Below are 23,994 nucleotides of genomic sequence, written 5' to 3' on the forward strand. Positions count from 1 at the left end.
ACAATTCTCTGTTGTGATGTGCTGTGATGGTTTTGGCTGGGTTTTCGTTTTATGTTCATTTTCTTTTTTTAAAATGTTTGCATAGTTCCAGTGCTGACAAACTCTGAGAACAGGGGTAAAAATTTGAGAGGGAAATCTTTTTTTTTTTTTTTTCTTTTTATCTAAAAGTTATTACATGAGGTTAGAAGCTGAAGTCAGTCGGTTTCAGGAAATACAGTGCTGATGTTAGAAGCAATTTTTCTACTCATACAAATTTTGGTACAAATTGGGATGTACTCCTGCAGCTGCCAAAAAAGGAGCAGGAGTTGAGGAACTGATTAATCTGGCCTGCAGCTGCAGTATCCAAAGATCCCTCTAGGCCTTGAAATAAGAATAGATTAAAGCAGTAGTTATCTCATTAAATATTTAATGTCTCATCCTGTCCCAGACAGTGTTTTAAAACAATTTTGTTAGAATGGGGTTACTAAATAGTAGCATACTGTATGTTCCTGTATACTAAATATGGTTTGCATGTTTTCAGTATAAAGTTTTCCTACAAAACCTCCGTTCTGTGATTGAAACATTGACCAGTTTATTCCAAAACACATGTTTAATGTACACCACTCCCACTAATGTCAATTGGAGTTGCAGGTTTTCTCGAAAAGCATCTCTGTTCCCCTGTTTTGACAGTTTTGGGATATACATTTTTCCCAGAGTGGTGGCTCATCCATTTTTTCATATGGAGCCAGTATTCAAGAAGTCTCAACACTGTATTTCCAAAACACATGTACTTTGCCTGGAGAAGTATCTTCTATCAGATTTATTAGGCACCTTCTCATCTACCCTTGTACAAGGAGCAAGATCCCCAAGTGAGATGATCACTTGAATGCAAGGAAAATTAAGAGATATTCTATTTTTAGCAAAGCCTAGGTACCAGTTCCCTTTCAGTACAATACAGTGAGATTTTGGGACCACTGCTTGGGGGCTGTGATGCCAGTGACACTGAATGTGTGCAGGAGAGCAAAGCTTAGACTCTTACTTTAGCCTGATGTGGACAAAACTTGTGGGGTCAGCCCTAGAATACAGTTCAGTCTATGCTTTTTTTTCCCCAGCATCTATCAAAAGTATACCTTGTGCTTAGGTTCTGTAATAGAATTGGCAATGATAGTCTATTTGTATATTTGGCAACTATATGTTTAGCTGTAATTATTTTTCTAAAAAAAACCTTGCATTTGTAATTTTGTCTGTGCAAAGAGATCTCAGTCCTTGCAAACGTTAAATTTCTGTACCCTGACTTTGCTGTCTATTCCTTTACTGTTACTAATGGTGGTGGAAAATATGTTTGAGAAAATTCGAGGTGTATAAATACTTTCGGTTCAAATTCCAGCAAGATAAAATTGTGAGGCAGAAACAGAGACAGTCTGGTGAAAAATAAGGGGGGAAAATTGGCAGAATAATAAAAACAGTCTGAGAAGTAACCAAATGCATTTTTGGCACTATCAAAGTTGACCTTGTAAGGACCAAGTAATTATATATAGTGCCGGGGGCCTAGAGGAGAAGGCAGTTAGAAAAGTTCTTATGACAAAAAACAGGTAATATTTGACATATATTTTAATGTAACAGAGTCTGGCTAGAGTGGGAGGAGCAGATGAGGGAAGACAAGACTGTGTCTTAGCTAGAAAACTGTGAGCTGACTGTTGGGTTTAAATTGAGTTATCTGTAAGCAGGAACAGGGAGGGAGTGGAGTCATTTTGAACCGTGAACTTCAAGCACTTTTCCCCAGCTTTGAAATCGTTGTGTACTGGGTTGCAAATGCTGCAAGTGATTTGATTTTTTTTTTTAAATTTATTTATTTTATTTTTTCCTCTTTGAAAAAAACAAAGAGTAAGCCAGTTGTGAAGGGCAGCAAGTACCAAACCTTGCCAGGAAAGATGCCCCGACCCTTGCAGAATGGAGAGCAGGGAACGTATCACTCTCCGGATGGATGTGGGATGAGCGAGGAAAACGGCGTCCCGGGCCTGAGTATGTACCCACAGCTCTCTGAGAGGGTTATGGGGAGGGGACAAAGCAAACTGTTTGAGGGATTGGGACAGAGCATGGGATATAATCTGCTGTGCCAGAACAATGGTGTTGTTTTTGCATGATTCAGTTAGGGAGCGTTCTACTGCCTTTTTTTTTTTTTTTTTTAAACAATGTACCAGAAATTAGCTCACTGGGGAGTAAAGGATGGCTTTAAGTTGGAGAGTTCTTTTCTGTTGCATTTGACAACACAATTTGCTGAAATCATTGATAGCTTAAGTAATGAAGAGACAGGGTTTTTGGACACTGTGGACGGAGCCTTCTGAAAGTCAACGAATCTCTGATTAAAAATCAGAACTTTTAGAGAGGCAGACATATTCACAGTATGAACAAGCAGTATTTTTTCCAGACATGCTTCCAGTGCTTGAGCTTGCTCATCTGTTCTCTTAAAAAAAAAAAAGGCAAGCAAACAAAAATGCACAGCCAAGTACATCATCAATGCTTTTAAAAATGCACACTAGATTGGGGTATTAAATAAAACAAACAAACCCATTCCTTGCCATCCCCACTGCATTTTAGTGGGTGAAACTTTACAGTACAAGTAGCACTAACGTGCACATTTCAAATAAAAATCCTTGTATCCAGCACTGTCAGTTGCTGTAGCTTGTGGGGACCCACAAGTGAAAATTTAACTTGCTAAATGCAGAAAAACACCCGTGGATTTTGGAACTACAAATGTATTGTTAGTCCACAACCACGGTCCTGTGGAAGCCTGTAATAATTTCTTTTCAGTAACACCTTAGGCACAGATTTATTGACAAGAAGTGTTACAGTGAGGCACAGAACCAGGTATTTCCCAAGGACTAAAGGGCTTGGGAAGCTCAGGCATGAGAGTATCCCTTGTGATTCTGAGGTGTTTCTACAGTTTAAAAGTCATGTGGGGTTTTTTTGTTTGGCTGGCTTTTTTTTTATTTGGTGGGGGTTGGTTTATTTTAAGGCCTCGTGGTCCTAAAATCTTCCAGGATGCTGTAGTTTCAAGATTGCCACAGGATGTGGTAGTTAAGGGGGTTTTTTTAAAGGGTTTTTCTGTAACTGCAACATTGCAGGCAATGGCATGAGCCATGCTGTCATGTCTTTAACTGCAGGATTATCCAAGGATGGGTGAGCTTGTAAAGGAAAATGTTCTTTTTCTAGAAACAAGCAATGGCTTCTTAAATACACTGAGTTAAAAGAATTTTTTGTGCAGGTTGGTTTGTTTCTTGTGCAGTAAACTCAGTACACCTCCAATTCCTCCAAATTCAGAGGAATTCGATGTAACCTTAGACATTGCTTCATTTCAGATACTCTGCAGGCTTTGTGGAGCTCTGTAGTATATGCTTAATGTGTTTAAATGGGCAAAGAATAATTAAAAAAAAAAACAAAACCAAACCCAAAACAGATAATTGATCATCCCTATCTATTCAGGATGATCTGTATTGAGAATTCTTGGGGCTTGTGCACACCAAAGCATATTCACTTCCATGTCAAGCATAACTGCTTCTTTTCTTTTTGTTCCTGCTTTTAATGCTTAGCTTACTACTTTGCTCTTCTGTAACTTTATTTTGCTGGTGTTTTATATCTTCTTTGCTTCTTCATCTGGCTTTCTGCTTCTTGGGATGACTGAAGATCGCATCAGGAGTGTCAGTGCACCAGTGCTAGGTACTGTATCCAAAAAAGATGCAACTTTAACACCAGTTTTGCTGCTTACTTTTTTTTCTTTCTTTTTTTCCCCCCTCCCTTTCTCTATGAAATGCTAACACCCAGTGGGTCATCCAGTCTGAATTCCTTATGTGCAGTACTGAAATGAAGTAACAGCTTTTGCTGTATTGGCATTCAGATGGGATTTCTTTTTAAGACACTGTTTCCTAGTGTCATTCTGTTTTCACTGAAGTCAGAAAAATTCCCACTGATTGTGATGGAGGCATTATGGTATTAAACAGCAGGCAAGGCAAAAGTCTGAAGACCTTAAATGAATTAAAATAATGTAGTTAAATACAAATGACCGAAATAACAATACTATTTTACCCATGTTTTATTATTTTTTTGTATCAAATCTAGAGCTACTGTTTTTTTCACCTTCTGAGCATGTTTTGGGTTTTTTTGATACAAAAACAATTTTACAGGTATCTGTACTTTTTTATTATGGTCTGCATTAAAATATCAGTCTCCCAGACAAAAACTTTACCAATAATTAGTACAAAATGTGACTGTAATGCTGTTCTTAACCCAGGAGAAACAGAGAACATGGATGGTACAGTAGTCTCAGACGACCCTTCACCTCTTTCTTCGGGAACAGATTCAAGTCCACAGTCTCCATGGTCTCCAGAAAACAGAAAGAGTCCAAAAGGGATCAAGAAAATCTGGGGAAAGTAAGGTCATTTTTTTAATTCACTCTCGAAGCATTTCAGCTGAGAATTAATCCAATTCCCAGCAAAAGCTATAATTATCTACATCAAGAATAAACTACAATTCAGGAAAAGGAGAGGAAGCAGCTCTGGGATTGCACGGGTGTCTCTGTGTACATAGATGGGGGTGTAGAAAAATGGATGGGAGTGTTCCCAGCGTCATGCTGGTGAAGGAAATATGACACTGCTGTCATCTTAATGCTATTAATTTAGCATGCCAGCAGTTTCATTAGCCATGAAAAATTAAATGATAGTAGGTTGTTCATTACATCAGAAGGCATCAGGTAAAAAAAATGAGAGAAAACAGGAGGAACAAAAAGCAGGGGGACTGAGTTGTGCTGTGCTCATTTGAGCCACTTCAGAAACATCAGCCATTTCCAAGTCTGGATTATTAATTGGATTGAAGTGTTATGGCTGCTCTGTGGAGCTCTTTTTTTCCCCCAGGATTAGGTCTAGACTGCATTTGCTGGAACTTTCTCAGCTACCACTGGAATTCAGCATTTGTGATTTACAGGAAGGTTAATACAGCCTCTAGTTGTCACTGTAGTTTCCACAGAAACCCATGTCCTCTGTCACAAGCTAATAGTACTGTCATGGCACTCTTGTCTTGCAAGAATAAGAAGAACTCAGTCAGGTAACTTCCCTGCAGACGACCTGGGGTTGGCAGAGTTCCGAAGAGGTGGCCTCCGTGCTACAGCTGGGCCTCGGTTATCCCGGTCCAAGGACACCAAAGGCCAGAAGAGGTAATGGCTCCTTCTTCACCTTACACAGCACATCGTGGGGTTGTGTTATAAATGTGCTGAACAGCCAGACCCTCCTCTTGTGAAATGCATTTTTCACTACACATGGAATTTCACAAGCGGCAAGAATTTCTCTGGTAGCAAATGTATCCCAAGAAGCTCCCTTGTCCACACTCCTGCAGCTGCAGGTTGCAGCCCTCACTCCTTGGTGGAGTGTCAAAAATTTCACCTTATTCTGTGAGAACTACTGCATAATGATGAGGATTCAGCGATTCCCCTTTTTCCTCTTTTCAAATAGAAAATGGGAAATTCCTGTCCACACCCCCAACTCCTCACCAGTTGTGGCTGGGCAGGTAAATTAACAGGACACTGGTACCACAGCACCTACTGCCAGAGGGGCTGTTGGCTTTTCTTGCTGCACAGGGCAGGGCACACTGACAGATTTGCTGCAGTGCTGCCTCTGGCACGTGAAGAGCTTTCCAATGCAAAAATTCATTCTTTTCTTTAAGATTTTTCCAATGCAAAACATTCATTCTTTTCTTTAAGATTTTTCCAATGTTTCTTGTACTTTTCAGTGACTACAACGCTCCATTTGCTCAGTGGAGCACCGAGAGAGTTTGTAACTGGCTTGAGGACTTTGGTCTCGGCCAGTACGTCATTTTTGCACGGCAGTGGGTGACGTCGGGCCACACACTGTTAACTGCCACACCTCAGGACATGGAAAAGGTACGTTTTCTGTCCCTGTTTCTCTCAAACAGCCACACCTGTTGGTTCTGTATAACCAGGCCCCTTCAAACCCTTGGCAGTTCTGCCTTTTTGAAGTGCATAGTATCAATTTTTGTAGGTGCCTCAGCGATCAAAAGAGCCAGAGGCGAGGCAAAATCTTTGATAATGGTTAATTTTTTCAGGAAATGGGAATAAAGCATCCACTGCACAGGAAGAAATTGGTTTTGGCCATTAAGTCAATAAATGCAAAACAGGATGAGAAGTCTGCACAACTTGATCATATCTGGGTGACACGTAAGTGTTTGAACTCTCATGGAATTGTTTGGAAAGGAATTTTCCCCACCGCTATGAATGGGATGCCTGATACTTGTTTAAGCAGTTACCAAATATCTTTTAAAAACACTTAAGTTTCACCCTAGTAGAATTGAGGATTTTTTTATGTTTTTCTTGATATCCAAATATAGAGCTTACAGTATGATCTCCCACGGGGAAGTCTGTCAGATTGCTGGGAAGTAAATGGGGATGCTCAATCCAGCAAGAGTTACATTATGCTGCAGGTGTGTGCTCCATCACATGCTGTACGTCAAGTATCACAGGAGTAGTATGGACAAAGCTGTTTGGTGGGAATTGCTTTCAGGTTACTAGCAAGAGGCTGTCCTTTGGAAAGGGGAATAGGTTGAATGAGCTACCTGAATGCCTCGAAAGGAGCCAGGCCAGACAAAAGGGGAGAAGGGTTTTGTTCTCACTGATCTGGATGTGGTTCCCCATTGCTCTCATACCTGCAGGATGGCTCGATGACATTGGCTTACCTCAGTACAAAGACCAGTTTCATGAATCCAGAGTTGATGGGAGGATGTTGCAGTACTTAACTGTGGTAAGCTACAATCCTTTTTTTTTCCTCAGTTAAACCAAATTTAACTCCATAATGAGTGAAAAACTGTACAATTTCCCTTTGAATGTGAGCACCTAAAGAATTTTCGTGAGTCAGAAATTTGTGCTGCCTAGTGCATGATTACTATTCCTAAGGTACATCAAGTAAGTCATATGTTACAGCCAGCTTCTTTCACTATCACACCATGATTAAAGGCAAAATGGCCTGTTTAACTTCTGGAGCACATTGTTCTCCACACCAAATTAGAAACAACTTTCAGTAAGCTAAAAGCAGCAAATCCAGTGATCTGTCCAACTCCAACCACATTCACACCACACCATGTACCACGTACAGCCACAGTGTTTTCTCCCCACTGCCCTGCCCAGGTCTGGATAGCTAAGTTTTTGGGGTTTTGGGTTTTTTTGTTAACTGTGCTATGAAAGGAATGCCTAAAATAGCTGTTATCAAAAGTACAGCCTTGTCTATGCTGCTTAAGGAGCCCTTATTATAGGAGCACAGTCCCTACTGCTCCATGGTTGGGTGTGTGTTGGTAGCTGTGATGATCCTACCCACAGCAGGATGTTAGCCAGGTCAGAAGCAGTCCAAATATTTTAAAACTATCCTTGAGCCTGGATTTGACTTAATAGGCTACATGCCAGTCTTCATTTTTTTTAGCCAGGTCTTGTTATGGCGCAGTGTTTTAAAAATATCAACAACAGAACATCCCCCCCAAAACCTCCACCCTTAAAACCCTTCTTTCATTTTACCTAATCCACACTTACTGTAATTTATATCAAACTACACAGCAAGTTCAAAATCTTTCTTCATGGGGAAAGTACCTGTTTTGGTGTGTTTTCTGTGCCACCTAAAAGGCTCTCTCCTTCACAGAATGACCTTCTCTTTCTGAAAGTCACCAGTCAGCTGCATCATCTGAGCATTAAATGTGCCATTCATGTGCTGCACGTCAACAATTTCAACCCCCACTGCCTACGCAGGAGACCGGTTGAGGAGGTAAAAGAATGTCCAAATAAAATAATTTAAGCAAGCCCTAAGTACCTGCTTTCAGCCAAAAGGGGATAGAAAGTTAGCAGTGTACAATGATACCAACAGAATCATTGCTACTAGGGAATTGCCCCTAAAGCAGCAGTCATGCTGCCTTCCAGCTCTGGCATGTAACATGTACTCACTGATAGTAAAAATATATGCACTCCTGAAGAGTTTGAGCTACTTATTAGTTGAACCTCATGCATTTTTCTTTAGAAGTTATTTGCATAGTTTAAAGGTTAATTCAACTTCTGAGGAAATAACCTGGAATGTTTTTTCTTTGCTTGTCCTAACTTTTAACTCTCAAAATCTGTAAGGTTTTAGCCTTACCTGACCAGCATATCTTATTCTCTTAGTATTAAGTGTCAATAACACTGTTCTCAAAACAGTCCCTTTTTATACCCCTAATCTGTACTGTTACACTACTTGATGCAATTCATGAGGTTTCACCTGTACTAAATTAGACCTGCCAACCTGTCAGAGGCTGCTGAAAGAGGCCTTGAACAGCAACAATACCTCAGTCAGGGAAGAACTGCAGGGAAGAGGAGGAAGGATGTTTTTATCTGAACTGAGGATGCACAATGTGCACATTCAGACAACACAGGCTGTTGTGTCATCACCGTTCCTGGTTCCTTCAACAGAACAACGTGTCGCCTTCTGATGTGGTTCAGTGGTCCAACCACCGAGTGATGGAATGGCTCAGATCAGTGGATCTGGCAGAATATGCACCAAACCTTCGAGGGAGCGGAGTGCACGGGGGCCTGATTGTAAGAATTTAGCATTTTACTACCTATCTACTAAAAACTGGCAGGCTGGAATATAAAACATCTTTTATCTGATGTTCGTCAGGCGGGAGGAAACAAATGCATCTGTGATCAGGCCTTCTAAGGAGCCTCTTTATCTCATCCCTGCATCTTAATTTTTCAAAGGAAAACTAAAATCGAAAAGGCACTGCTAGAACATTTTTTATAGCCAAAGCTGAGTGTGCACAAGTGTTTGGCAGCCGTACATAAAAAAACCTGAACTGTACCTTGAGAAAGTTACTCATTATTGATAAGGTATCATGGAGTGTTTCTTTGAGTGGTTTTACCAGAATTCTGAGCCATGGTAAATAGCCATCCTGAACTCACAGCAGTCTTGCCAGCAACCGGGAATGACATTTTTTCAATTAAAATAATTTAGAGCTATTTGCAGCTAAGTAAAGTCAGAGTTCTGAAATACCATGATTTACTACTGTAGAATTTTTGCCAAAATGAAACAGAAGAAACTGTACTAAGATTAAGTTTATACTCTGACTAGGGCAGAAAATTCTGAAAACAAGCAAAAATTATAAATATAAATGCATATTTGCCTGATCACGTTCAGCATTTCAAATTGCTCCTTTCATGTATTTCCCATTCAAACCCTTGGTATCATATCATGAGTGAGCTATAAAAGTTCTAATGTGGACAGATGGCTTACTAAGAGTGAGAAATCCTTTGATAAGCACTGGAATGGTTTACTATTGCAAATATTTAACCATATAAAAAATAAATACGCTGCCTTCTTAATAGATTCTCGAACCTCGCTTCAACGGGGACGCGCTGGCCATGCTCCTGAACATCCCACCTCAAAAGACCCTCCTGCGCCGCCACCTCACCACCAATTTTAACGTATTAATTGGACCAGAGGCACAGCAAGAAAAAAGAGAAATAATGGAGTCAGCAGCATACACACCTCTGACCACCACTGCCAAAGTCCGGGTATGTACTGCTGTCAGAATGAGAAATCTCAGAATGTCAGACTTCTCTACCCTGTCTGATGAGGAAAATAAAAGACAAACGTGGACAGGGGGAGGTCAGTTCTAGAAGGAGAGTTTGGTATCTCCTTAACTGGAGATACCAAAGCTTTTCATTTGTGACTGTTTAAATGGGCTTCTGAAATAAGCATGCAATCTGTTCTGTCTTTTCTTAGAAGGAAGGCAGTGTAAATGCATTTAATGTCAGTTGTAACTCCCAATTTGAAAACAAATGTATTTAGTTCAGAATCTACATACTTCAATGACCAGGGTATAGCAGTAAATGCAAAAGGAGAACAACCTTATTTCTCTTACTCAAAACTACTTGTGTTGTCTTCTTATTCCAGCCAAAGAAACTTGGATTTTCCCACTTTGGAAACTTAAGAAAAAAGAAGTTTGATGAATCAACAGACTACATTTGCCCTATGGATACAAACCCAGCTGCTACGAATGGTACTCCAAAAAACTATGGTGGATACAAAGGACTTAGTCCTTTCACTGATAGGGAACTGGATCAGGTGGGACAGACAGACTGATGCCATTCTCATCTCATCCTCTCCATGCATTCCAAAGCTTGCAAATAACCAAACATTGGCCTGTTTGCTGCATCCGCATGAACTTACTGAGAAAGTGTTGGCTGTGGACACTGGAGAGAGTTCTCTGCTAAGAATGCCGGGTTGTTTTTTTTTTTTAATCAACATCATAATAAACTCCTCCATCTTCAAGCCCTTTTTCAGGACTATGACACCTTTACACTATGAGGATCAATGTGTTTTAACAGTTAAGGGGGTGGCTGCAGTAAACACAAGACTGTTTTGTACTTCCAGCTTTCATAACCTCAGTATGGCACACTATTTTTTTTCATTATCTTTATGGGTGGTTTTTAATGTGATAAATTCATTTGGACAAATTTGTACAAAGCTACCAAGTTATATCAAAGTACAACTGGGTTGTATTTTTTAACAGACATTGATCAGAGAATCCAACTGAATTTTTCTTTCATTCTGTACAGTGGGGAGTAGTTTTGCTTAGACAGTATATGTGAAAGCAATGCCTCAGTAATGAACAAGATTATTAATAAACCAATACTTAAATAATTCACTTTTGTTATGTAGTAGTGAACCTGTGAATGAAACTGTCTAGACATCATAAAGACAAATGATGAAGACTAAAAACCATCAAATTTTATTTCAATTTTGCTGTTGTGTAAAGGGATATAAACCCTGAAAAATGGAGCTCCTGGAGCCTTGTGTGAACGCTGGCAACACACAAGAGCCAGAGAGAGGCACCTGGGGTAAACTGCCTTTTCTCCAGTAAGATAAAAACATTTTAAGCCTGATAAGAGAATGGTCACAACATTGAAAAGACTAATTGTGAAGGTATTTTTTTTTTTCATTTGCATGGTTTAGTGCATCTAACATCTCATTTGTGTTCATTATCTAACCATTGTCTTTTTCAAAGTACACCTTAGTAAAATAAGGTACTGTTCCTAAATAAGGAGAATACCAAATCCTGTGATTTAGTATTGATGTCCACTTGTTCAGCTGGGAGTTGTGACAGAATGCATTAACTTTGAGCCAAGAACTTGCACTATGCAGCTGTTCAAGCATCACAGAAATACTGGATTTTTTTTCTCTAGGAGCATGGTCTTTCACTTAAGCATGGTTCTGAGCACGTGGTCATGCTGTGAAATCACAACACCATGGAACTGGTTATGGTTTTATGTAAAAAAAAAAAAAGTAGGACTGTATTATCAAGGACTTTTACTTCTTGCCTGTGAAAGAAGCCTACCAGAAGTATAAGCAGTGTTAGACCATCTGGAAAATACTGCTTTTCTTTGATAATATCAGTTAAGCTTTTTTTTTTTCTTCTGTGAAACAGAGTCCAAGTTTCATGGAATCAATCTTTCCTAACCAGGATTCACCCTTCCCATTGCTAAGTGCGTTTTCATGTACCTCGCATCATGGAGGCAGTTTTGTTAACGTGCAGAAATCACCCCTTAAACTCACCACAACTTCATTTGTCCAGGCACAGATACCTCCCAAAGATGCATGTAGAGTGAATAAAATTGCACATGCTGTCTGATTTGAACTAGTTCCTGAATGCTTTTACAGATGGAACACTCAGAAGGCACAGTAATGCAAATAGGGGCTCTTTCTCAAGGCATAAGCCAGCTTACGGTAGGTACTCATTTCACTCTTGTTCTGAAGTCACAAATGTGTTCTGTCTGCTACAATTCAGTGAAAGTTTGTCATTGATGGTGGTAGTTAAGAGTAAGTGGGTCACTATTCTTGTTAAATACCTCCTTAGAGCCTGGTTGGGCATTTGGTAAAGAAACCACCCTGCTTTTAAATTGCTCTAGAAATTAAGTTTCACTTAGGCCTATTTAAGTTTTCATGAACTGCTGTCTCTTTAACACAATGACAGATATTCATCCCCTTAAATGAAAACAATTCTTCAAAGATTTTGCACCACCAAATGCCTCAGTCGCAGCAAGGACTAGGAATGTCCTAGGTACAGACTTGAAAATGTATATGAGCTAAAACTCCATGGAAAACAAACAACCCCCCCCCCTCATTATTAACTCCACAGAGGCTAATTTCTTAAAAAACAAAAATAAGGGACTGAATGATATAATGAAGAATTATATAAGGTAGTTGAGTCGCATGCCACACACAAGCTCTCTAAGGATTTCCTCAAGCAAAAAAGTGTATTTGAAGCTATATTCAAGAAATTCCTTTTAACTGTGTGCAGCTCTAACCCCCCCTGTTGTGAGTCTGATCTCATTACAGCTGGGTTTCTGCGACTGAACACTTTCTCACTCCTTCCCTCCCATCTTGCCTTTTCAGACGCTGTTAAGCCAGGATGAAATGCTGAATGACAGCAAGTTTTTAGCACCTACCTTTGAAGACTGGAGATGATGTTCCAGCGTGACCAAGAACACTACTCATACCTCATGCCTGTCAGGAGTGGCCAGGAGCAGCTGAAGGCCCTGGTGCAGGATGGCTTTACCTCTCTTCTACTACTGTGACTTAGCACATAGCATTTAATGTAGCCACACCTCACAGGTAACTCTCCTCTGTGCTGTTTTTCCACATAGTGTCATATGAAATAGGTGTTGGGAGAAGAATGGGACTCAGATCCAGAGTCTGGAAAGCCAAGACTTAGCACCCTGTTTTACCCTTTCATTCAGTCCTCTTTTACATGCTGTGTTACAAGAAAGACCTTTTGTAATATTTTTTATTTTTATAATTGACTTGTAACATAGGAATCATTAATACACTATTGTACCGTGTGGGCGTCCATCAGAGCTACCTGGAAATTCAGGTGGATGCTGGTGAGTGCAGCAGTGATGGCTCACTCAGTACTACTCTGGTCTTGCCAGACTGGTTCCCATAAAGGATTTTAATCTCTCATCCCTTTCACTAGCACATGTTCTGCCCTCTTTTTATCTAAGTCAGTGCAGTGTGGACTGGGAAGAATGGAACATAATGCTGTCCATCAAACCCTTGATTTTATCAGGAGGACAGCAAGCTAGCATGTTCACAAATCTTCCTCTGATGCAAAAAGATGCTGAACTACACCAGGATTGTAACTCCAAGACTACCGGAAAAGTATCATAATAAAACAAATATTTATTTCTTTAAAACGCCTGGCAAAACAGATCTGTTGCTATTCTGCTGAGCTAGGCATGACTGCAGCAGAGGGAATTATGGCTTCTCACTACTTACTTGAGGGGCTGCTTGAGGGTGAAACCATCTCCTTTACAGCAGCAATTACTTGTGGCATCTGTTTACATGTGCCCTCTCTTGTATTAATGAGCTATCAACAAGCTATGTTAGTAAACAGGGAAATGCCAGACAGAAATCTGCTTAGCTGTAAGGAAAAGACTTTGTATCTGGCTGGTTTGCCTTACTCTCTCACTCTCTTGCAACACTCACTGACTGCAGGGTGTTGTTTTACATACTAATAGAGCCTGAGGGCAGGTCACTGCCAGCCACAACCCTCCCAAATAAAGGGGAAATCTGCAGTATTGTCCAGAGCATGCAGCAAGGGCTCTTTGAGAACTACCAGTGGCACTTTTTGAAGGTGACCTATCCTACCCCTCACTCCATGAGTTCCCTGTGGCAGACCTTGGAGTGTACGGTCAGATTTAGGAAGCTAAACACATGATTTTTATGGTTCAAAATGATAGAGCCAAAGCAAATTCTTTTCAGTTGCTGAAAAATTAAATGATAATGGAAAATCCATAAGGCATGAGATGTCAGTCTGCACATCAGCCAACTACAAATGTTTAATAAAAGCTATTAAATGTACCAGTCTGGCAGTGCAGTCAGTACTAGTGACCAGATCAGGCATCATGGGCATTTGAAACACCTTTCCAGGTTAATTAGCCAGCAGACTGCAAATGGGATAAACTGCTCCAGCAGAGGCAGCCTTAGTGTCACTGGGATATTCCAAACAGATTTTCCTATTTCTTTCAAAGCTGTGTTTATAACTCAGTGTGTTGTTGTGCTAACTTGGCTGTGAATAGTCAATCTACAAAATTACTGATTTTTTTTTTTAAATATAAGTAGTAAGAAATCCTAATTAGCATAACACTGGTATAAATGCTTATTTTTTGACTGTTAGCAATAAATTCTGGATGTTCCTTTATCTCTTCCTGACTGTGGAATGATTTAACACAAATACAAGTAGCTGAACTCTATAAGGGACAGAATCCCAGTCTGAATCCCCATGTCTTTCCTTGCAATATTGCTACAAATGTAGCTGATAAAGTACAAAACCCCTATGTCAATTTTAAACTAGTAGATTCCTTTAGATTTGCTTTAGATTAATAAAAATATTTAGTAAACACCTATATTAACTGCTGAAGAAAAAAGTTTGCTGGCCCAGGGATTTGTCAAATATAGTGTGAACTAATTCCTGGAAATGACCATGAAGGACTTCAGGCACTGAAGACTAAAAATTCAGTGCTAAGTGGTAAAAACTCTAAGATAAGGCACTACCTGAGTGTGATCAACTCAGCATAGTTTACACCAGGCAAAAACAAGTTATGATATCTCTTAAGCAAAGGAAATTTCTTAGCAAGCTCCAAGAGAATGACATGCAAATGATGCAACATCCCTTGGCAGTGCTTCTTTAGCTAAGGCTGTTAGAAGACAGCATGAAGGCATGTAATCCTCCCAAATAAATTTCACACTAATGAGAATTTCTGTTACAATAATAAGTAATTTTCACGTTACCCGAATTGTGCTCACTTTTTCAGTAGCAGACTGTGAATTCTTTCTTAGTCCCTGATAAAAGGGCTGTAAAAGAGTATTAAAAAAAAAGGAACAAAAAAACAAAACACAAAAAACCCCTGTGCTTTGTACTCTCCTTCCCCAGGATTCACTAAATGAATTACCTATGGAACAGTCAAGTGATCCTACACCAGTTTTATAACCCATGTTGAAAAATAAGTGGTTTTCTCTCTCTCTCTCCTACCTCTCTGATTACACTTAATTTTTTTTCCCCTCAGAATTCATTTTCATACTAACTCTTAAGAGATTAGACTAAGTTACTGCCACACGACTCAAGATGATTTCTCAACTTCTTAATATCAAAACACGGAAAGGTAACTATGAAGTTAGAAACCTCAGAAATTACTTTTAGGGGTTAAAAACAATCACAAACACAAACACCCCCCAAAAAAACACTGCACAGTTACAAATCAGTTGTTCCTGTGGGAAAATACACAGTACTTACAAAAAGGTATCAGATGGCATCTGTGTTAATAAGCAAATGTGCTGCTCTTGGGATAGCCAAGCTTGTCCAGGTTGGGCTGACAGGCAAACTGAATCATTGGAGGTGGCCCACACATGAGAATGAGGGTCTCACTGCCCGGGGCAGGGAGGTGGGCTTTCATCATGTCTGCAGTGACAAAGCCAGAACTGTACTTCCAGTCTGAAAGAAAGAAATTAAACTATTAATTTGAAAAATCTATAGAGCCTGAAGCCTTTTTAAACTGTGTATGTTGCACTCACAAAGCAGCTGAAGAATCAGCAGTCATGCCACCACCACTGTGAGCCAGGAGAGGGTTAAATTTCTCACTGAGCTTAAACCTAGTGGTCCCCTTCCATAGGGACAACAAGCATGTGGATAACAAGGACCTGGTTGATAAGTCTGTGAATAAATGTTAATTTAAAAGAAATGAGCAGGCAAGAATAAAAAGGAAGAGTGAATCAGCTTTTCCAGTGAAGAGAGCTCACCCAGTGGCAGTTGTGCAGGGAGAGCTGGTGAGACCTGTGCCATCCAACACATTTTTGCATTTTTTTTTTTTTTTAGAGATCAAGGTAACAAAGTTTGATGATGACAAAAGCTCCACCATGTATTTAAATAAGAGGAAAAAAAAATTAAAAGAGGAAAGAAATGCTAAATTATTTCAAGCAGTAATATTATTGAATGTACCTGACATTTGAAGTGAGCAGTAGGAAAACTGCCTTCATATATAAAAGTATGTGCTTTAAGCTCATTTCTCATGAGCAAGATATTATGAAAAAAGCAGCAGTCAAAAGGCATATGAAATGTCAAGAGGGGTCAGGAAAGGAAAAGGGAGAATCACATCAAAGCAAAAATACAATTTGCCTACACCTTGATTGCTGCTGTTCAGTTCTGATCTGCTCAGCTCAGCTCAAAGGGACACAGCAGAGCTGGAAAGGGTTGAGAGGACACAGCTGAGCAAAGGTATGTAATCACAGCAATCTTCAGTGTAGAAGAGATGTGGCAGCAGGGGTGATTGACAGAGGTCTGTAAAATTAGTAACGTGAAGACTTAGTCACACTCTGCCAACACAAGGATTAAGAGGCAAATGGAAACCAGAGGAAGTTGCTCTCCACAGAAACGTGCTATTCCTATGGAACCACTCACAGACTGTCAAAACACCCAGGAGAGACACTTTGTTTTGACAAATGTAGCCCACTGAGAGTGACTGTATCTCTAGAGACACATTTGGCTCCAAACTGAGAAATAGTAAAGGCTGGAAGAGTATCAAGGCCTGCTGATGGCTCTTCTCTGGCCATTTAACTCATGGCTGTTGCTGACAACAGGTACAGAACTTTGATGTGACTCTGTTTGGCTCTTATGTCTGTTCAGGAGGTGCTCAGCTCCCTTACATCAGCAAGCATGAATACCCAGTTTCAAAGGAAATACAGAGTTCAACTCCTACACCAGCCCCCAGGTAACACACTAGTCTATAATGGAAGCCTAGAACCTAATCTAGAGCTGCTGCAAAATAAAGATGTGCATGTTTACAGGTATTAGGCAATGTGATGCCAACAAAATGCCAACATAAACTGGTCTGGGAAACAGCCCAAAACAGAGCTGAACTTTTGCTGAAAAGTCCCAAAAACAGGCACATCCTGAAATACATGGAAAGATCCACTGAGTAACATGTCTGACCCAATGTGAGTTAACTATTAGTTCACACTTTCTAAAGGCCCACCTGGCTTAGATCACTTTTTAAAGCAGGGGTTTTGGTAAAGGTTTTTTTTCCTGAGGAGTTGGGGGATGTCTTTGCTGTTTAAAAGTGTAAAACAAGAAGACTTGATCTGATGTTCACCCGAACAAGAGCAGAGCTCTGCCTGTTGTACAGCAACAAGCAAAGGCATTCCTGTGTGTCCCAGCCTACCTTGAGGAGGTCTGTCCAGTGTGTACCACAGCACAAACTGCTCAGGATGCCTCTTTGCAATATCTTCTAGCTCAGCTCTCAGCAATATATCACTTTCTGTCTGCAAAATGAGACTGCTGGTTAGCTCCAAACCATCCCAAGGGCCCTCTGATGTGAGCTCCTCTGGCATTCAAGACAAATGCAGTGATAAAGCAAACCAAGAAAGTGATTTGGATTTTCCCCCCTTCCGTGATATCTGTTATCATTACAGGCTTCTGTGAATTCACTTTAAGAAAAACAGACTATGAGGCTTATTAGACACCTAAACACAGTCTTAAACATGGCAATCTGAACAGCTTTTTAATCCAGGCTAAAGTCACAATGACCTGGATTTGTCTCTGATGCTGGCAAGTATGGCCCTGGACCAGCATGGTGAAGGTTAACTGTACAGATTAGCAGAGACAAATCCTTTTTCCTTGAAATCAGTGAAGGAGTAAGATAAGTAGAGGGATCAGGATCTGATAATGGAATTTGTTCCCTAATATAGGAATTAAGTGAAACTATGAAGAGACACCTTCAAAACAAATGAAATAAGATCATAGAAATCCATGACAGCACCATACAAGTATTTATAAAGGGCCTTAAGGAGAATTCTTTAATTCAGTTTCTCTTTCTTACATAATTTTAACCCAAGACAATATATACATAATAACCATTTCCTGCTCTTCCCTATACTGATCATTTTTAAATGTGCTATCTCAGATGGTATTTTCTCATAAATGGCTGGGTTAAAATGCAAACCCAAAAGACACTGGAAGAGTATGAAACATGTGCCATAAGTTTAAAAAGCCCAGAGGCCAGCAAACAAAAGCAGACTAATAAAGAGGAACAAACAGGTGGGTCAGAATACTCACCTGATTGGCAAAAATAAGGTAACATTTTGTGGAGTCCTTGGGATCATTTGTGATCTGACGAATCAGCTGCAACATCGGAGTTATTCCTGTTAAAAAACACAGTGGTTATAAAATGGGTATTTCTTCCTATGGCTACAGTTTCAGTATTAATGCTGCCTTTCTTCAGTCTTCACTGGGAGCTTGGTTTGCACAGGGCTACATATCTCTGAATTTCTAATCCACATCAAATGCAGGGGTTGGGGGTTTCTACTATTACAAATAGTTTCAAAACAAACCCACAGTACTTGTGTACAGGGCTTTCCTCTTCATCATTCTGTCACATACAGTAACTTTACCCTCACGACATTCTCCTAAAATACTCTTTGTCACTGAGAGATGAAGTGACTTCTCTGAGGTCTCAGGGTAAATCAATATTCAAACTGAAGTTGCTACCCCCCAGGACTGAGCTCAAGCCACTGGAGCCACTGCTGAAGCAACTCTGTGTTGCCAAATGCTCACGAGAAGAAATACAGGTGTAAGTACTCTGCTAAGGTACAGTGATACTTCTCACAGTCATCCATAAAGACATTTTCATTCTCTAGACATTCCATAAGATGAGAATAGTTTTACCTGTTCCTCCAGCTATCATCCCAAGATGCTTTGCAAACTTTTTCTCTGCTTCAGACTTCTTATTAGGCTTGATAAGAAAGGTACCTGGAAGAAATATTCAAAACCTATAGCTACATTAACTTCCAAACAAACATGGATACAAATTCCATGGCAATAAATTACTACAGCCTACCAATTAGTTAAGAGAAACGTTGTGGAAATGCTCAATGGACTCAGCACAGCACTGAGCACAAGTGTGGAAACTTCTTTGTCTCTGTAAACTCCAATCCTTGCTTTGAACAACAGATTTACTCCTTTCCTGCTACCCAGCATTGCTTATAATAAACTCCAGGATTCTCACCTCACTGCCTGTAACACAACTCACAACAGTGAATATCAGTGGCAGCTGAAGGTAACCACAGCCCCTACTACAGAGAAACAGGTTTCCTAGGCCACCTTCATCATCCTCACTTGCACTATGGATGTAGCCATTTGTGTATGCCTACAATTAATGGAGTTGTTATTAAACCAGCCTCAAGCAAGAATCCCTGCAAAGATTAGATTTAGGAATGTTGGAGCCCTAGTTTTATCAAGTTTTTCATTACTGTAATTAATTTCCAGTTAATGAGATGCCCATTACACTCACAGCCAGCTAGGTGACTGCCTTCAAGTAGCTTGTGATGAGAAGACCTTTGCCAATTCCTTCAGAACTATCACAAAACCAGGCAGTCTGTAATTAAATTAATCTCCAAGGACCAAGCCAAATGAAAAGCCTGTGTAAAGAATTATATATGAAAAGCACTTGACATGTTTCAATTCTTAAAATATCCATAACTAGCAACAAGCTTCCCTAGCTACTACTTTTTATAGCTGCCAAAGCAGAGCAGACAGGAACATCTATAAAACACACATCCATCACCTCCTCTGAGATATAAAGGACTCTGAGATATAAAACTGATGACCACAGGAGGTCACAGTCCAGAGAAGCCCTGAGCACTTATCCCCCAGAGGCAAGACTTGAGTGCACAACTCCTCTCAGTCGAGATCAATGCAAAATCTTTCAGTTGTATCTTACAAGAGGATTACTCCTCTGAGCTTATTTCCTCACAGTCAACTCAGACCTGAGACCATTACGCAATGGAGCTGGCTCTCAGTCACTGGGTTATTCAGTAACAACGCTGAGATTCTCAGGGGGCCTTTAATTACATAATCCCAGGAGTGTAACAATCGTCAGGTATTTCTTATACAAAGTAAACACAAAGTATTCTTTTCTGTCATATCAACTCTGATGGGCTCTTGGTCAAGTCTACAAAAGGTGGATTTTCTCTTTTCCGCCTCCCAAAAAAAAAAGGTTCTCTGCAAAGTTGTCAAGTTTTATAGAACACCTCTGAAAATAACCAATACAAGTTCCTCCCTTTTGCTCTCCCCCCTTCATGTCACAGTACCTGCCCCCTTATACACAAGGAGTCCATTTGGCCCTCTGAAATCAATAGTATCTCCAATCTTCATGCTATCTAGGTACTGGGACATCTTCCCACCTTCTGGAAACTTGGGATTCACATTTTTGTGGTAGACCTGTAAAAAAAACCATAACTTGTACGATATCGACCACTAACTTTCCTGTAGACATTATTACAAACTGTAGAACAAAATACTACGGGTCTGAAATGGGGCACCTGAGAAAAAAACTGAGACAATTCTTTGCTCTTATTCTGGCTGCTTCCTGTTGCAAGGTTTAAGAGATAACTAAGTTAAATGTGCTGTCATGCACTTGTCCCTGTGCTCTGCAGCCAGGTCAACAGGAATGGGTGGCAGGCAGATTACCTGCTGGTGCCCTCATTTCACTGTCACTTCAGCAAGAACCTTGTGTCACCCCATTTTTGTAACCATTCCTTCTGAAAATAGCATTGTTGCATCTTTTTAAGACTTTCCCAGAGACTCAGCCACACGACAGCTTTTTCAGCTTTCAAAGCACATAGGAAGTATTAAGTAGCTAATAACAGTTCACCACACTTGTAGCATGAAGAACAGAGCGTGCAAAAAAAAAAAAAAAAAAAAGCCCAGATTGCCTAAGGACAAACCCTACTGTAGAAAAGGATTAGAAAATCCAGAAGTCCTGGGATCAGATCATCCTGCATTCCCTGGCTTAAATGATTTCCCTTGTTTGACTTGTTTTCTGCTTAGAGCTGTTAGTAGTAAGCATTAGCAGCAGCACAGGCATCTTGAGGGAGAGGGATCAGTTTTCATGCATTGCCAAATAAAAGATACTGGGGAAGTTCCTGCACTACTGCCAAGGAAGTGATTCCCTTCTCCATCTACTCTACCTCTGCTATCTCTAAGTGCCACACAGCAGATACACAGGATACAACTTACTATTCAAGGGTAATGTGAAATGAGTTGTTTGCCATGCATTCACCCTATTTGAAAGAAGATGAAACCTGATGAAAATGAAATTTAACAAGATTTGAATGAAAGATGTAATTTGATGACTAAATCAAAACAAACTACTTCATTAAAATGAAGTATTTGCCTTCCTTCCAGTTAGCAACTTATCCATATTAAAGCAAAACAAAATTTACCTTTATAATTAAATCAACGTAACCTTTTGTCTCGTCACTGGAAACTGGGGTATAGGCTCGAATCACCAGATTGCCATCGATTTTTGCAGAAAGGTAAACATGTTGGCCTGGGGAGAAAGAATTACAATCTGATTATTTTTTCACCCCTGGAGGACAAGAGAGAAAGGCAGGTAGTGCAACCTGTTATACACATGCAATGACAGCGAAAATCTTTGCCATATAATCACTGTACAAGATAGCTGGTTTCTTCTTTTAGCAACAGTTTCTGGAGCATGGAGTAACTGAGGAGAGCTGGTAAATACAGAAACAAGGATAAGGTACAAGGAAAGTAGGAAATTGATGGTAAAACAGCAATATGGAAAGTTTGCTGGTCATTTCTGAAGTGCTCTCTGTATTTTGGGTTCTGCTGTTCTCATATTCATTGATGAAGAGGATGTAACTGTTAACACCAGTTAACACAGGCACAGAAATATGCACTGTTTAACAGCAGTAACCTCTCAGAGCAAACTTCCCAGAGATCCTGCACCAAAACATCAAGAACAATGCCTTGGACTGTATTCCTTCTCTGTATCTTGTGCCTCCATAACCATAACAATCCTGGTAGAAAGCAGAAGGCAGGAATCTCCCAGAAAGTAGCCTGGCCCATACAGTTTCAGGATCTTATTCCTATATTCTTAGGAAAGAAGTCTAGAGGAACACGATCACTGCAAGGCACATCTTGGTTGGTTTAGCACTTATCTAGTTAATGCAGACAGTTAACTACTCTTTCCCATGCAAGCCAGAAGAGAATTTGGAGAAAGACAGCTGCCCTTGACCCCTTGACAGGCAGCATGCAAGAAGGACGTGCTCACAGCATGGAATGGGAAAACCCTGACACTTGCCATCCACCACGGGACACTGTGAAACAGTACAGAACAAACAGGGCTGCATCTGCCACATCTGCAGATCAGAGAGAGACACAGACTTTCCCCTACAGAGATTACCATCAATTCAAGGTCCAAGGTTCAGTGCTATCAGTGTTCAAGGGTACAGGGAAGTAGAGTGTGCCAATCCTAGCCTGAAATTAACTTCATGCTACAGAACTCAAGACAGAGTTGCACAGAAACATGTGTAAATCAAAGGTAAAGTGCATGCAGGCTCTGAATAGTTCAGCATCTTCTATGTACACTAGTTGTATTTCCCCCAGTAGTTACAAGCTTCCCAGGCAGAAGACTTGTTCTCTTTCTCATTTACAAGTGTAACTGTGTTTTCCAAAAGCATGAGGCCAGTTGGCAATAAACTAAGGGTACCAGATGGAAGTAGAATGCAAATAAGTGATATGAAAGCTACCATTTAATACATTTGACAGCTACCATTCTTGCTCATATCCTGACTGGTGATGAATTCCATCAGACAGGTCAGCTTCACTGCTCTTGTTCTAAACCACACCACACAACTGAACACAAGCAGAACAAAGCACACACAAAAGGTCAGAAATACAACCCTTTGGGAAACCTGACACTTCTCTCTGAGAACAGCAGCATTCAGATGCAGCTCTTAACTCCTCGCTTTGCTGAGCCTTAAATTCCCAAACAGTCAGAAGTCCAAAGACTATGAGAACAGTTACAAATCCTAAAAAAAAGAAATATATGTAATTAAACATTTCCAGTACTTACCTACAGGTAATCCTAATATATGATCAGTTGAAGGTAGCCCAAATCGGAATTTCTTAGTGTCATGACTGATTTCCTGGAAAGCAAAGTTGGAATAAGGTCAACATCACCACTGCTTTGAATTTCAAACTATGCTCAACACAGTAGGCTTCAGTAAGCCTGCTCTGTGTTAGCATGCACGCAGAATGCTGGGAAAGGACACAGAAATGGCTTTGAAAAATAAAGTTTAAATAAATCAGAAGAAGTTTTAGAAGCGGTCTTTTCCTCTTCAATTCCACAAGGAGTGACATTTTGCCTGTCTGCCCAATCCCTACGGCACCTTTGCGTGCAGTAAAACCTGGAAACTCTATTGCCCAAGGCCGGTGAGCACATGCCGTGACTGCGGCCAAAGATCAAGGCGGGACAGGGCGTGCAGAAACACGCGGGGCTGCATCTCACCGACGGCACACGGGGCAGAAATCCGGGGAGAAACGCAGCCGGGACTTAAAACACACGAAGCAACGAGTCTACCCCGCGGAAACCCACATTCCCCAGACCCCGGCCCCGCAGTCCCCCCGGACCCCGCGCTCGGTCACCTCCTTGTCCAGCAGCCGCAGCGGGTACTTGGCGAGCGGGTCCTGCAGGGTGACGGGGCCGCTCGTCCTCCGCCCGCTCCCCCGCAGCAGCAGCAGCAGCAGGGCCGAGGCCGCCACCACGGCCACGGCCACGGCCACAGGCGCTCCCTGTGGGGAGGAGAAGGGCAGGCGGTGAGGGCTCCCGTCCCAGCTCCCGCTCCCGGCTCGGCCCGGTCCCCCCCGCCCGGCCCCTCACCCCCAGCGCCTCCATGGCTGCCGCCTTCTCGCCCGCAGCTCCCGCAGCTCCCGCCGGTCCGGCTCTGCCCGCCCTCTGCCCGCCCCGCCCCGGGTCCCGCCCGCTCCCACCTCCGCTCCTGCCTCCCGGTCCCGCCCCGGCGATCCCGCCGCCGGGCGAGCCTGGGGCAGGGCTGGGGTGGGACCCGGGAACCAAGGCCTACT

At 41.1% G+C, this 23,994-nt stretch overlaps 2 protein-coding genes across 13 annotated transcripts in view; one reads left to right on the forward strand and one right to left on the reverse strand.

Annotated features, from left to right (window-relative positions):
- The window catches only part of PPFIBP2 (PPFIA binding protein 2), a 101,391-nt gene extending 87,135 nt beyond the window's left edge, over positions 1–14,256 (forward strand). For 9 of the 12 annotated variants that reach the window (XM_064657253.1, XM_064657252.1, XM_064657255.1 and 6 more), the window contains 12 exons: positions 1,863–2,001; positions 3,664–3,696; positions 4,268–4,406; positions 5,057–5,185; positions 5,758–5,908; positions 6,091–6,202; positions 6,694–6,782; positions 7,668–7,790; positions 8,465–8,590; positions 9,377–9,565; positions 9,948–10,118; positions 11,715–14,256. In XM_064657253.1, the coding sequence (XP_064513323.1) occupies positions 1,863–2,001; positions 3,664–3,696; positions 4,268–4,406; positions 5,057–5,185; positions 5,758–5,908; positions 6,091–6,202; positions 6,694–6,782; positions 7,668–7,790; positions 8,465–8,590; positions 9,377–9,565; positions 9,948–10,118; positions 11,715–11,858 (1,545 nt within the window). In that variant the 3' untranslated portion in view covers positions 11,859–14,256. The remainder of the gene's footprint in view (positions 1–1,862; positions 2,002–3,663; positions 3,697–4,267; positions 4,407–5,056; positions 5,186–5,757; positions 5,909–6,090; positions 6,203–6,693; positions 6,783–7,667; positions 7,791–8,464; positions 8,591–9,376; positions 9,566–9,947; positions 10,119–11,714) is intronic. The other 3 variants (XM_064657251.1, XM_064657254.1, XM_064657262.1) reach the window with 1 other exon arrangement.
- Positions 4,055–23,895, reverse strand: LOC135415491 (NADH-cytochrome b5 reductase 2). Its single transcript, XM_064657263.1, has 10 exons — positions 23,792–23,895; positions 23,557–23,703; positions 22,985–23,057; positions 21,330–21,436; positions 20,196–20,325; positions 18,772–18,855; positions 18,163–18,248; positions 17,270–17,369; positions 15,349–15,546; positions 4,055–4,397 (listed from the first exon to the last, which is right to left on the reverse strand). The coding sequence occupies exons 1-9, from the start codon at positions 23,804–23,806 to the stop codon at positions 15,374–15,376; spliced, it is 915 nt and encodes a 304-aa protein (XP_064513333.1). The 5' UTR covers positions 23,807–23,895; the 3' UTR covers positions 4,055–4,397; positions 15,349–15,373.
- Positions 23,896–23,994: the final 99 nt, after the last annotated feature.

This window comes from Pseudopipra pipra, chromosome 6, assembly GCF_036250125.1.
Source record: "Pseudopipra pipra isolate bDixPip1 chromosome 6, bDixPip1.hap1, whole genome shotgun sequence".
Lineage (NCBI taxonomy): Eukaryota > Metazoa > Chordata > Aves > Passeriformes > Pipridae > Pseudopipra > Pseudopipra pipra.